The sequence below is a fragment of the Spea bombifrons genome, chromosome 10 (genome assembly GCF_027358695.1).
Source record: "Spea bombifrons isolate aSpeBom1 chromosome 10, aSpeBom1.2.pri, whole genome shotgun sequence".
NCBI classification, from domain to species: domain Eukaryota; kingdom Metazoa; phylum Chordata; class Amphibia; order Anura; family Pelobatidae; genus Spea; species Spea bombifrons.
Window position 1 is genome coordinate 37,919,788 of NC_071096.1, and position 14,829 is coordinate 37,934,616.

Below are 14,829 nucleotides of genomic sequence, written 5' to 3' on the forward strand. Positions count from 1 at the left end.
AACACAAGAGACATCCCATTCTCTGAGACCGCAGTAACAAACATCTCAAACACAAGAGACATCCCATTCTCTCAGACCGCAGTAACAAACATCTCAAACACAAGAGACATCCCGTTCTCTCAGACCGCAGTAACAAACATCTCAAACACAAGAGACATCCCATTCTCTGAGACCGCAGTAAGAAACATCTCAAACACAAGAGACATCCCGTTCTCTCAGACCGCAGGAACAAACATCTCAAACACAAGAGACATCCCGTTCTCTCAGACCGCAGTAACAAATGCATCAAACACAAGAGACATCCCGTTCTCTGAGACCGCAGTAAGAAACATCTCAAACACAAGAGACATCCCGTTCTCTCAGACCACAGTAAGAAACATCTCAAACACAAGAGACATCCCGTTCTCTCAGACCGCAGTAACAAATGCATCAAACACAAGAGACATCCCGTTCTCTCAGACCGCAGTAACAAACATCTCAAACGCAAGAGACATCCCGTTCTCTCAGACCGCAGTAACAAACATCTCAAACACAAGAGACATCCCGTTCTCTGAGACCGCAGTAGGAGACATGTGAAGAGGGACGTGGCGTCCGCCTGATACTCGGTGACGACGAGTTACTCCCCATATTGAAATCTGAATTGAATGGAAAGTGATGAGATTACCGCAGGCGGCCTTCAGCAGACCTTTACCGCGGCCGCTGAGTGCCTGGAGCTCCTCGACTGTCTCTTATTCTCCAGACTTAATGGTTGATTGCAAAAATCAATGTTGCCGTTAGTAACAGAATATTTGTTATCACACGATTCCCTCTTTTGTTAGGGCGACAGAATGATTACAGTATTGGATGAAACGTATTATTCTTGGATATACGCCCCTTATATAAGCCCCTTATAGACTGTAACCGCGGGACCTGTTGTGTTGGGGTCCGGATTGTGTATCGTGTTAGTAAATTAGCAGCCATCTGCTTGCGAGGGCCGTGCGCATCATTCTGAAGATTGTGGAACGTTTGGGTGTTTTGTTAAATATTGAAAGATTGTATCAGAGGAGGTCAGTGTTCGCCGGGCGCAGTTACTGTGGACTGGTTCCTATGTTTTACATCCAGTCCTGGTATTTGGAAATAATGACTATTTATCGCAGCCAATCACAATACAAGATATTGGTTCTCTTTAATCCTCGCGATCGGTAGAAGGTGTCACTGGCCTGGATGAATATTCATGTATATGAGTTTGAAACATTATCAGCTGCGAGGGGCAAATAATCGGGATAACCGCAAATGTCCCCCATCAGATTTTGGATCCTGAGCATTAACTGGTTGCCGAGCAACAGCACAGAGATGAGTGTAAAAAAAGGCTAAAATATAATAAACTTATGAGATGGTAGCATTTAGTAGATTTGTTTTGGAAGTGTATGTAATGCCTTTTCAATGCGTAGGAAACATAAAGGACTTCTTTCCTCCACAAAAATAAAATTACAGATGGAATGCACCGTAAAAAGCACACTTTTCAGCTTGTTTGTAGGGGGTTATGTGTTCGGAACGGCAATCATGGCCCAATAGTTAACAAAATCATCTTTAAAACACATTTTTATAAATAAGGCCGCATCCTTATATTTCTCTTAATATCCCACTTAATGGCAGTCCGCAGAAACAGACATCTACCACGCCACGGAGAAAATCAAAGAGATGTCCGTGGAAACAGCGCGCACTCTAATGACGCATTTCAAGCCTTGTGTTTTCTTTCGGCATAGAATGATCTTGAATACAGTTGTAAGCATTCTAAGTTATTCCCCTATCATGTCTTCACAATAAACAGTACTAACAGCTCGAGCCTGACAATCGGGATTTCACTACACTGTCCTGTTTGTGGCAGCAGAAATAATAATAATAACAATAATAAAAACTATAATACTAATAACAATAATAATACTAATAATAATAATAACAGATGAATTGTTTGGTACCTGAAGAGGAAGGAGACGAAGGATGCGGGCTGTCCTCCTGTGCACTCCCTGTCTGTGAGAGCGCTCCACCTGTCCCACTCTCTTCAGTGATATTTGACGAACCCGGGGTGGTGGATCGGCTTACGGACTGGGACTCTTGATCGCTTCCTGATCCCCGTCGCTCCTCCAGACTCATCTGAATCGCCTCTTCCTCCGCTTTCCTATCTCTTCTGTGGACTCGCGAGTGAACCACCACTTGGTGGTAGGTCCTGAAGACCCGGCCACAGTCGGGGCACTCAGTTGGCTTGTCTTTCAGGTTTCCGTGGCTCTGCATGTTGTAGTCGAGCCCCTGGCTCATGCCATGTGACAGAAAATCTCTGGTACTTTCTAAGAGTTCCAGTTTGGACGGCAAGTCTCTCTGATTGCACATTTTAGAGCTGTGAATCATGTCAGCTTGCATTTTTTGTTTAGAGCCATCTGCTCCTATAATTACATACTCTCGCTTCTCCTTATCAAACAGGACTCCGGCATTTGCTAAACTATCTTCGTGGTTGCGCTGTATCTGCTGCTCTTTAGACAAGAAGCCGTGTTCCATTGCCATTCCTCTCGCCATTAGCTGCCAGGCCTGATAGCTGTTGACTGGATCCATCTCCGCGGCTTTGGCCGCAGCTTGCAACCGCTCTATGCAGCTAGACTTCAGAGGAGGCACCAAATTGAGGGAGCCGAGTAAGGAATGCTTCTCCCCTTCTGTCATGCCATGTCCCAGGGCAGCTATGGGCGACAGCAGCTTCCCCAGAACTTCCTTTTCTTTCAGTGGAAGTTCTCCCTTGTTGTACATGTGACTGTGCTCGCCTAAACTCGCCTTGTCTGAAGGCATGAAACCACTTTGCAAGCAGGATATGTATCTGGAGTAGAGATTTGCGTGCTCTTGAGTTACGCTGGACACCGGGACCTCTGCTTCGCTCGGAGATTTGTTCTTTACAGACAGTTTGTTCAGATGGACCTTCATGTGGTTTTTTAAGAACCAGGGCTCTTTGAATCGTCGCCCGCAGATCTGACAGCAGTGTTCAAAGGAATCCTTGTGCTTTCTCATGTGGCCTTTCAGGAACCAGGCTTGACTGAAAACCTGCCCGCATACCTCGCAGCGGAACTCGCTGGTGGACTGCTCCCCGTTTCCGCTAGATCCTTGGCCTTGAACAGACTCGGCCGTGATGTGCGCTTTTTCAACATGGCTAATCAACTCTTCTTCTTGGGAGGCAGCAAAGTCACACAGAGTACACTTGTAAGGCTTGTGCAAAATCCGTATATGCCTATCCAATTCCTCTCGTTTCTTGAACTTTCCTTTGCAAAACGTGCATCTGAACCCAGTTGCTGGGGTGGCTGCTTCCTCCTGGACCGCTGCCGGCTTCGGAGAGGGGGCTTTGTTAGACAGATCGGATGTGCTGTGGTTTGCTGGGACAGATATGTGAGAGTTAGACAAGGGGGGTTGCTGTAAGTGCTGCTGTGGTTTCACATCCACTCTAGGCTGCAGAAGGCTGCTTTTCATCTGCTTGTCTCTTAAAATGGCTCTTTCCTCCAGTTCGTGGAGGAGCCGGTTTTCTTCTCGGACTCGACCTCGACCTTTGCCCAGGTTTCCCAGTTTGTGGGTACGGAGGTGAATCTTCAGGTTACCTTTCTGAGCAGCTCGGTGATCACAGTACGGACATTTGAATGGTTTCTCCCCGGTGTGCGTGCGCATGTGAAGAGACAGGATGCTATTGAAACGGAAACGCTTCCCACACAGCGGGCATGGATACTTTCTATTCTTCCTTGCATCGTCCTCGATGTCACTCATCTGGGACATTATCCCGAGGTTCTGTCCATTTAGAAACTGTTGCAGGTCTACTCTACCGTTGAGATTGCTTTCCACATCTCGATTCAGCTGACTGGCCAACATGGCCATCTGGCTGCTGATTGGTTGATTCGCCATTGAAACATGGCTTTTCTCGTCAATTGACGTCCCTGTCTTGTCTTCGTTCTTCTGCCGGTTCTGCAGCTCGGGGAAAGCGTGGCTGAGCTGGGAAGTGATCTGGTGCAGCTTCTGACTCATTGAATACTGGCCATTTAACAAGGTGCTGTTTAGATGGGTGTCAACTTCAGGCACGGCTGATGAAACTCCAAGGCACAAACTAGCTTCCTCCATCCCTGAAATCACAAAACACATAACAAATCATTGTGTGCCAGAAATATAACTTTAAAAAAATAAATAAAAAAAAACATGACATTAAACATGTATGCCAAAAAGTTATTTAAAAACCACAGAAACTATTCTTGAAAATCAGATGAAAATATTACTCTTGAGATGGCTCAATAATCATTTCAGGATCAAAAACATCTATGACAAAGACTGAGTAATCAGCAGCAGAATTGCTCATTCTAAAATATTTGCTTGGGTGGGTTTTTTCTTTTGTTATTTAAGGAGAACCGTGTGTTTGGATTATCTCCCGAATAATACCGGGTCTTTCCCCCTTCCCAGTCGGAGGTATAATATTCTGGGGGCCCCCGGCTTCCCTAGTCTCACCAAGATATCAGACACCCTGTTAAGCCCCTGAAGCTGCAGCTGCCTCCGCTGTACTGCGTGCTGTTTTGGGGGTAGAAGAACGTTTTTTGTTTGTTTTTGAAAAACTTCTGTAATATATGAACACGGAATAACAGAAGCCACTCTGCCTCCTGGAAAGAAACAGATGTTGCTACAAATGAGGACTTTATGACCTGCTGCATCTAACCTCAGTATTATTTATGAAGATGTCCACCGTATGGAAGAACCATCCAATATTGGGTATTTAGATTCATATACTTCATATAATCGTGGTGCTCCTGCTTGAGATAACTTTTTGCTATTATGAGTACTCATTTCTTAACTCCTCATCCTTCCCTCCAAACCTCTTTTATGATGTTGCTCGGACACGTTCACGGCACGCCACAGCTGGTGGAGTTCAAGATGATTTTTAACTAACGGAGGGAGTCAAGACCAAAAGTATATTCATGCTACCACTAACAATAAGGCGTTGAGTGATGGAACCCCTAGCTAAGTGATACTTTTAGGAAGGTGCTTAGCATAAAGAAGAGAGGAGAAGAACATTTAAAGAGATTAGCCAAGCCAACAAATGGCGCCCATCTAGAAAAGGATGGGATTCCATTATCTTATTTAAGCGATTATGAATCCATTCTATCCCTAGCCTATATATACATCATACACCATTCACACAAAGTATTAATATATATATATATATACACATACACAAACATATATATATATATATATATACATACATATATATATATATATATATATATATATACACATATATATATATATATATACACATATATATATATATATATATATACACATATATATATATATATATACACATATATATATATATACACATATATATATATATATATATATATATATATATATATACACATATATATATATATATATATATATATATATATATATATATATATATACACATATATATATATATATATATATATACACATATATATATACACATATATATATATATATATATATATATATACACATATATATATATATATATATATATATACACATATATATATATATATATATATATATATATATATATATATATACACATATATATATATATATATTTCTTCTATGCAGAGTCCGGCTTTCCAGACCCTGGCGATAATATTTACGGGACTGGAGCATATTACAGTTAGCTCGGTAATGTGTAAATGAAATATAAAAGTTTCTTGTATTATTTGCGGTGCCCACAGACAGTCTCTGGCACACAATAAAACATGATAATGTTTTGAATAAAAATAAAAGGACAAGCTTTCCAACAATAAAAAGGATTTTGCTTTAGTCAACAAAAAGTGCAGTAATATCTCATTAAGCTGATTAGTATGCTGCTTAGAAACAGTACTAGGTGCTGTAACACATGATTATAATCATAAAAATCCTTCAGTGTTTGCAAGTAAGCATTAACGAGGTATATTAAATTTTAAGGAGACTGACTAGCGGATCTGCAAAACCTTCAAGAATAGGATTTAACCCTCAAAATATTAATAAAAATATCTTAAAGGTAAGACACAGAAACAGGATAAAGATTGAGCTCTTATTTAACCTGCCCTTAACATGGGGGCAGATAATTCGTTCATTTAGATGGACTGAATATATATATATATATATATATATATATATATATATATATATATAAAATATACATAAATATATGTGTGTGTATATATATATATATTTTTTTTTATATCTATCTATATCTATCTATATATAAGGTAATTCCTCTACTTGCTGCAGACGACTTTGCGCTCCATTAAGTTAGCCCGATAGCATTAGTTGGCTAAGAAAGGTAAAGCTCACATTGTTTGCATTTTTATTTTGTTTGTTTTTTTTTGTTTTTTTTTTTTACAGGAAATCTGATTAAACGTAAAGTCTGACATGGATCTCCTATGAAATATCCTCGTGACGGTCGCTCCTGTTGTGGCGCACGGAACCTTTTCGGGGTCATTAGACGGCTGTAAACATTAATATATAAATAAACCAGAGATTTCATGCTTCCATTTTAGCCCTGAGCTTGGTGCGCTGAGCATGCGCGTTCCCCCCATCGCTTGCAGACGGTCCCGGTGACATTTGGCATCGCTCATATCGCAGAGACGGGAGTGATTGCGCTTCATATGTCTGGAGATTGATACCCGCGCAGGACGCACTCGTGACGTCTAATGATAGAAGGTGCGGGGTGGATATCAAACTTTAAAAACAAGCGAAGGAGAGCGGCAGACACAAGTATCAGCCCGACGTGTGACACTTGATGAGATTATCAGTTACCTATAAATAAATCTAATTAGGGGAAATCAAATACACAAATTACATGTTGAAGTACTTTGGGTGATCAAGCGAATTAGAAAATGAGAAGCAGTTACATTTTTCTTCCTGAAATATTGCCGAGTAGAAAGTATATTTAGCGCGTCCCGGAAAACAATAAACCCTCTCTGGAACCAGATTCACCCTTCCAGTGCCGGAGGGGTAACACGGCCCTCCTGCCATTACGGTGCGGCCAGCGGTCACCCAAAGTGTAATGTAAACTGTAAAACACATCCGGGGGGACGAGTTAGGGAGCCCCACTCCTCCATCGCTGATCATTCTAGAACTAAGTTAATGATACGACTGGTGGTGCCCATCGGGAGTCGGTCTACGCAATTTTATTAAGACCCTTAAAGGAAAAAACATCAAGATGACAGGACAAGCGCATTCACGATGTCATTATAAAGGGGATTTGGCACGTATAAAAGCCCATCTAGTGATAGAAATGCTGCCATTTCATTGGCCAAGCTAGAAACTCTGTTTTGATGATGTAATTTCTGACATACTAATTTCTATCCAATAAAATGATCTTCCTGAAAATAACCCGGCCGTGGGCATGGAGGGTGCAACTAGAAGAGAGTCTATTCTGTAAATAATTCCCCCAAAACAGCTATCTTTGACGGATGACTCTCTAGTAATGGAGAAATCCTATGATGGTGTTGCTTCTGTAACCAGCATACACCACAGAATAGGATGTATGGATACATGTATGGACTGAGAGAAAGATAATGACAGAAAGATAGAAAGAAATAAATATAGATAGCTAGATAGATAGATAGACAGATAGATATAGATAGATAGATAGATAGATAGATAGATAGATAGATAGATAGATAGATAGATAGATAGATAGATAGACAGATAGATAGATAATGGCAGACAGTGTAAATAAAATGTAAAAATTACTATGTAACGTGAAATGTTGATGCTAAATGCTCTCATTTCATGCGAATGGAAGTCTGACCTATTTGTAAATATTGAGGCAGGATAACCCTGCGCGGTTGTGTTCGCCAGGCACCTGTCATATGCATAATCTTGGATACAAATCATCAAATGAGTGCACAAAATCAATACAGAAATCCAAGCACATAATCAGATATTCTGTTGTCTGAAAACTGGACGCTTTCCAGGGAAAGGCTCAGCGAAGGCATCTGATGCCTCCTTCCTGGTGGCGTCCATCTCGTCCCCAGTGCCGCTGCTTGGGTCAAACGCCTAAACCTGTTGACTTCCCTGACATTGACTTCTGGAAGGGGAGGAAAGCGAGCCCCCAAGTTACTTTTGACCTAAACAGAAAAAAAACATCTGCTGGTTGACTCACGCGCTGTTCTTGGCCGCGTTTAACTGAAACAGAGTCTGTTGCGGATCAGCTCTCTCTCAGCAGTAGGTGTCACAGCAATAAATAGATGGATTTCGAGGGACACGTCGCCAAATAAAATGCATCAACACAAACATTTACAAAAAAATGTACTCGTTCAGGACTGGAAATGACTATTTTGCGCACCAAGGCTGCACCATATGCACCCCAATGTATAGGAGGCTTGTGGCATCTCAGGGTGGCACATTTATTGCGGATGACTGATGTTATGTAGTTGCCTTCACAGCAGTGGCTTCCCCTTATCTTTACTTGTCATGATAGCATTAGAGCAATGCATTAGCTACAGCAACCTAGGAAGTTCTGCTATGATGTCACCGTTCAGGAAGTGATGGCATCACAGCACTTTGACATGTTCTATCTGAAGTTTGGAAGAACGAATAAGAATGCTTCCAACACACACTCTAAAGTAAAGCTCACAAGTCTCCTGGAATGACCCGGAATGGTATATAAGTGCCGCCCGTTCCAATAAACCACTTACAAACTATTTTTGTTTCCTGTAAGAGAGACCTAAACAAACCTGGATAGAAAGAGCAGGGATTACAATAAAACTTAATGAGCTTAAACCAAAGGCAGCTCAAAGCATTAGAGATTCAGTCCAACTTTATTTTGACAAAATGTCTGTTTGTGTTACATTGTAAAAGGGACATTATAAGAGGCTCATTTTAAAAGGTCAGGCTGAGTTTTAAATCTGTTAAAGGCTCTAAGAGAATTTTACCTTCAGCGACATAAAATGTGCTTCTTCGTGTTTGGATTGAAGGCGCTCGCCTACATTAAGGGATTCATTAAGTGGAATCTTCCAATACTGGCACGTCTGGCCATTTAAGTCCAGAACTCGCGTTCCGGTCGGTTTTGGGTCATGAACTCCCAGCATTAGTGAGGTTTTGGGCCTGGGGAAAGTTCTGATGATAGATAATATAGTAATATAAGTATTATATATAATAATATAATATATCATATAACCTACATATTGGAGTGACTACACTATGCCTTACTGTAGGGGCCGTGCATTCTGCACAAATCAGGAATGTTATGATGTAATAACTTTACAGTAAAGCAAGCGTTTGTTGTTGTTGTCCTAGGACAAGCTGCTGATGGGTTTTGTTTGGACGTGGCATTGCGGGCACGTGGACGGTGTGCCTAGGTTTAGTTCTCCAATCTATCTGATTTCTTGGCATGGAGCTTGGTAGAAGCATCGCCATGGTTTTATCTTCTTTCCAGTAAACAAAAGACAATAATCAGCTAAAACGGGCATCTGTCAGTTGTTTAGAGTCCCCGGCAGCTACTGGATCTCTGAATTAAAGGGGCACCATCAGGGAATCGTATTCTAGAATAGAAATAAAATGGCGCGTGTGAATGGAGCCGATCACACTCTGTTGTAAAATATGTCTAATTTTCATTTGAACTTGCCGTCTATTGTGCGACTAATGTTCTCTACTTTGGCGCTAAAAAGGCGACGGGATTGGAAAATATTTATAAGTCATATTTATTTCTGAAAGCGAGCTCAGGGCACCCTTATAATTCTAATCCCCGCTAAGTGCATTGAGGTATTAAAAGCTCGGCGGCGAGAGGGCCGAGAGAGTGTTAATGCACAAGAAAAGTGAGACTGATGAGTAAACCATGAGTTTGGGGAATGGGTTACAGACAGGAACCTTTTAGAAACCTAAAAAAAATGTCATGCATCAGGTGTGGCACAGAAATTGGGCTCGGTGAGGATGAAGAAAGATTTGGTTACATTAAGAGGCAGAAAAAGGTGGCCCACGTAATAAAACCTAACAAGACGCAAACATTACGATAAGAAAATGACTTCTCCAATCATATAACATTACACAGCCTGACAACAGTAATCATCTGTACTTATTATCTGTATGAAGCTATGGGGGGGTCTCAGAGGACATCTATGTCTGTAACGAGACCTCAGCCGAGGCCATTCACTCGGAACCAAAGTTAGGTAAACAGCAATTTCCTTGAGATATTCCTCCACTAAATTCTAATATGTGTTTTAAAATAATTTCAGCTTTCATTTTGCGATATCGGGTAATTACAAAGACGTATTTAGTAGAAAAGAAAAATGTAATTATAATAATTGAAATTAATTTGTAGTGTTGTGAAATACTTGCCTACTCCTAAACATCCTGCGCTCATTACACAGAGCGTGGAGATAAGATACTGCATGAAATCGTTCTAAAACTGTTAGGGGATATTTATTAGGAGGTTAAATGAGAGAGAGAAAGGTCTGATTATAATCCATTCCGAGGCTGTAAACATATTTTGAGTGAATATGAATAAACAATTAAAACAAAGCACATGCAGACTTATCAAACCAAAGGTGTAATTGGAGTCGCCGTAATGCCTAAACTCTTCCAAAAGCCGTCTACATTTCCATGCCGGGAAGAATTAGTGTGGGATACAGAAACGACACCGAGTATTTCTTTAACACGCGGAGCTGGTCCTAGGTGGTGTCTCCTGGTCAAATGGAAGATACTCCAAATACTTGAAATACAAAAGGAGGAACAAAGCGTTCGCGGCTGAAGACAACCAGTGACATATTCTTCTGGTGGACAAATATCTCCCCCTTCGTATTGTTCACGTATAAGCAAGTGTTACAATGTTTCCACGTATCTCTACATTCCATCAGAAGGAAAACTCTTGTTCCTTCTGTTGTCTACAAGTTCTCTCTTCCAGTTGGTCCTTCTCACCGGTCACGTCGGCACCAACCCACACTCCTTATATCTCCATAAAATCTGTGTCTACACCAAAATCTGTATGAACAATATGTGCAAAATAAGCCATTTTAAGCTGGAAAACCAAACGCTGGACACCGTGAGAAGAACAAGAACTCCTGCTGACTTCAAGATACGCTGGCCAATAGTCCAGAAACCTCCGGCATATGAAGGGGCAGATGTACAGCTGGCTCGTGGCAAGTGCCAGACGTCTGCATGGCTGCACAATGGCCTTTTGTGCCTTCATAAATAACAACAATAATAATAATAATAATAATGAAACGCTACTGAAAAGAAAGAGATAGGTGGGACTAGCTGAGGTTTACATCAAAGAGCCACATGTACGTTCAACCGGTAATTTATTAACTTCATGTTATCTGACAAACATATATGTATAAATATTTTTTACATTTATTATATCTTTTTTCTCAAAAACCTTAAAACAGATGTATGTTTCAAAGCCTATGTATATAGAAACAACAGAAGCCGAGCGATAACGCCGTTCTTGGCAATCATCACAGAAGGCACCGTTCGTTAAGAGCTATGTCTTGTTGATAAATGGAAGGAACTACATTTTTTTTTTATTCTCCATGGATGCTAAGACCACCGTATAAGTATGATGTTATTACATACACATTTCACAAGGTTAACGTCATTGAACCTGACTTTGGTGGAACCCAAAATAACCCATTCAAAAGAGAAGTAAGAAATAATTGCTGTTTTCTCTCCTTTTTTTCCCTTTCAGTTATATTGCTATAATGATTCTGCATAACAGATTGAACAAAGTACTGTTGTGACAGGTGGTAGAATCCGGCTAGTAAGCACAGAGACAGGGTTCAATTTAGTTTGTGAATCCTTTAATTGTTGTGCAGCTAATTAAAGAAGGTTCTTTACACTCGCAAGTGTTTACCGTTGCTAGTATGCATACATGAAAAATTAAATTGTGCCTTCAAGGGCTGAGAACTATAGAAAAATCATAGCTGATGCGGCAACATGCTTACCAGCCCCAAATAGCTGCTTTTCACAATTGGAATTTGTAAAACTTTTTGCTAAGCAAATATAGAGCTAATTAGAAGTGTTCGTTGGACCAATTAACATTTAAATAAATAAGCCATATTGCACATTTCACAGTCTTTATTTAATGATGCTCCCTAACTTGTTGGAAAAATTCCTTTAAGTACAAAAAAAAAAAACATGTCACAGAATGAAAGCCGGAAATAAGAGAGGAACAGTCTATCTTATACTTTTTTCTTTGTGCCTTGAAGTCTTTAGTAAAACGTACGGCCCGTTATTGGACTTTAAAATATAGGCATCTTTCTCTCTTCATCTTGTCGAGTTGTCTTTCCATGCCTTTGACTTGAAACAGGCAGAACGTATTTGATTACTATTTAATTTTGTCTCTGTTGTTGCGTGTGTATGCTAATGGTTTGGGTTCTTTTCAACTGGCAGATCAGAAGGGGCAGTTTTCGCAGACAGTCTGTAGCCCGGCAGGTGGTTAAACAGGACACGCGTTGTAGAGAACTGGTACGGAACGCGCTCGTCGCATATTGTTAAGTTATTGTCACCTGTGTTACGGAAGAACCCAACAGACTTTGAGTATAGAAGGCAGACTGCAAGAGCCACTAGGGTAACGAGATAATGTATGGATTAGGATCTGCCCCAAAAGAGTATGGTCGGCAGATTTATGAGGTATAGGAGGACAGCACATAAGATGCCCAGGAAAATGAATATGGGGTGAATGAAGGGATGAAGGATACGGTTACAGGTGGAAGACGACAGGAAACAAAAAGCGAGTGGCAGGAGGAAGGAGAGTAGAGGCTTAGGGGAGCGTATGAAGCGTATGAAGGAATTGGGATGTATGTTTATTCAGCATCATGGCCATCAGAGTTTACTTGCTGGCTTGAAGGGTTAGGTGGATGCAGTGATTCAGACGTAGGGTTAATGGTTGTAGTTATGAGAGAGGAATGAGGGGATCTGTTTGTAATGGAGGAGCATCGCAGCAAACGTTGACCCCAATGCCGGTTCTCACATTCACAGAGCTGATACTCTCCTTATAATGAACGGCATGATATTAACAGTATAGGCTACAGCAGCTTTGCATTAAGGTGCTAATAATTATTGGTAAATGTTTTCTTATAATTCATAACTATGGGTGATTTGAGCTACACCCAACACAAGGCTGAGCAGATGGATTATAACACATTATGTGCTTCTTGGCTACTGTATCATATAGCCCTGCTATATGTCTGATGCTTATTATTATCACGTGTATCAGAGGGGTTAAATAGCACAAGGAAACAAGGCAGACACCATGTTGTTTCTATACGCTTGCGAGTTCAGAAAAAAATGTGTTATTCCCCTCTGTGGCAGACAAAAGAAAACAACAACAAAAATATTAAAAATAATGAATAACCAAATCCCATTAATACGGGTAGAATTAGATGCAGAGATGATCTATAGCAGGATATATGTGTGAGAGCTGTTGCAGAGAGGAATTATAGTATGATATATGTGTAATACTTAATGCAGATGGGATGTATAGTATGATATGCATGTAATACTTAATGCAGAGGGGATCTATAGTATGATATATGTGTAACAGTTACTGCAGAGGGGATCTATAGTATGATATATGTGTAACAGTTACTGCAGAGGGAATCTATAGTATGATACATGTGTAATACTTAATGCAGAGGGGATCTATAGTATGATATATGTGTAATACTTAATGCAGATGGGATGTATAGTATGATATGCATGTAATACTTAATGCAGAGGGGATCTATAGTATGATATATGTGTAACAGTTACTGCAGAGGGGATCTATAGTATGATATATGTGTAACAGTTACTGCAGAGGGAATCTATAGTATGATACATGTGTAATACTTAATGCAGAGGGGATCTATAGTATGATATATGTGTAATACTTAATGCAGAGGGAATCTATAGTATGATACATGTGTAATACTTAATGCAGAGGGGATCTATAGTATGATACATGTGTAATACTTAATGCAGAGGGGATCTATAGTATGATACATGTGTAATACTTAATGCAGAGGGAATCTATAGTATGATATATGTGTAACAGTTACTGCAGAGGGAATCTATAGTATGATACATGTGTAATACTTAATGCAGAGGGGATCTATAGTATGATACATGTGTAATACTTAATGCAGAGGGAATCTATAGTATGATATATGTGTAACTGTTACTGCAGAGGGAATCTATAGTATGATACATGTGTAATACTTAATGCAGAGGGGATCTATAGTATGATACATGTGTAATACTTAATGCAGAGGGGATCTATAGTATGATATATGTGTAATACTTAATGCAGAGGGAATCTATAGTATGATATATGTGTAACTGTTACTGCAGAGGGAATCTATAGTATGATATGCGTGTAATACTTAATGCAGAGGGGATCTATAGTATGATATGCATGTAATACTTAATGCAGAGGGGATCTATAGTATGATATATGTGTAATACTTAATGCAGATGGGATCTATAGTATGATATATGTGTAATACTTAATGCAGAGGGGATCTATAGTATGATATATGTGTAACGGTTATAGCATAGTGGAGCTATACTAATTATGGTATATCTCTAATGCTTATTGCAGAGGGTGTAGTTGTTACGTGTGATCTCTGGGATATACATTGTATGTTTGATACATGTTAGTATCGTGTGAGTAGCAATAAACCAAACACACGCACCCTGCTAGGTCCATAACGTGAGATTGAGTCCGGGTGGCCTGCTATAGCTGCGGCTAATAACGAACGTTATAAACTGGGGGCTCTGTCCCGGGAAGCGTTTTTAGAAGAGTATTTCTGGAAGAGCTGCACATATTAAGTT

At 40.2% G+C, this 14,829-nt stretch overlaps 1 protein-coding gene across 2 annotated transcripts in view; it reads right to left on the bottom strand.

Moving 5' to 3' along the window:
• Positions 1-14,829, bottom strand: part of ZNF536 (zinc finger protein 536) — a 111,718-nt gene that overhangs the window by 81,522 nt on the left and 15,367 nt on the right. For both annotated transcript variants that reach the window (XM_053448466.1, XM_053448467.1), the window contains exon 2: positions 1,959-4,121. In XM_053448466.1, the coding sequence (XP_053304441.1) occupies positions 1,959-4,119 (2,161 nt within the window). In that variant the 5' untranslated portion in view covers positions 4,120-4,121. The remainder of the gene's footprint in view (positions 1-1,958; positions 4,122-14,829) is intronic.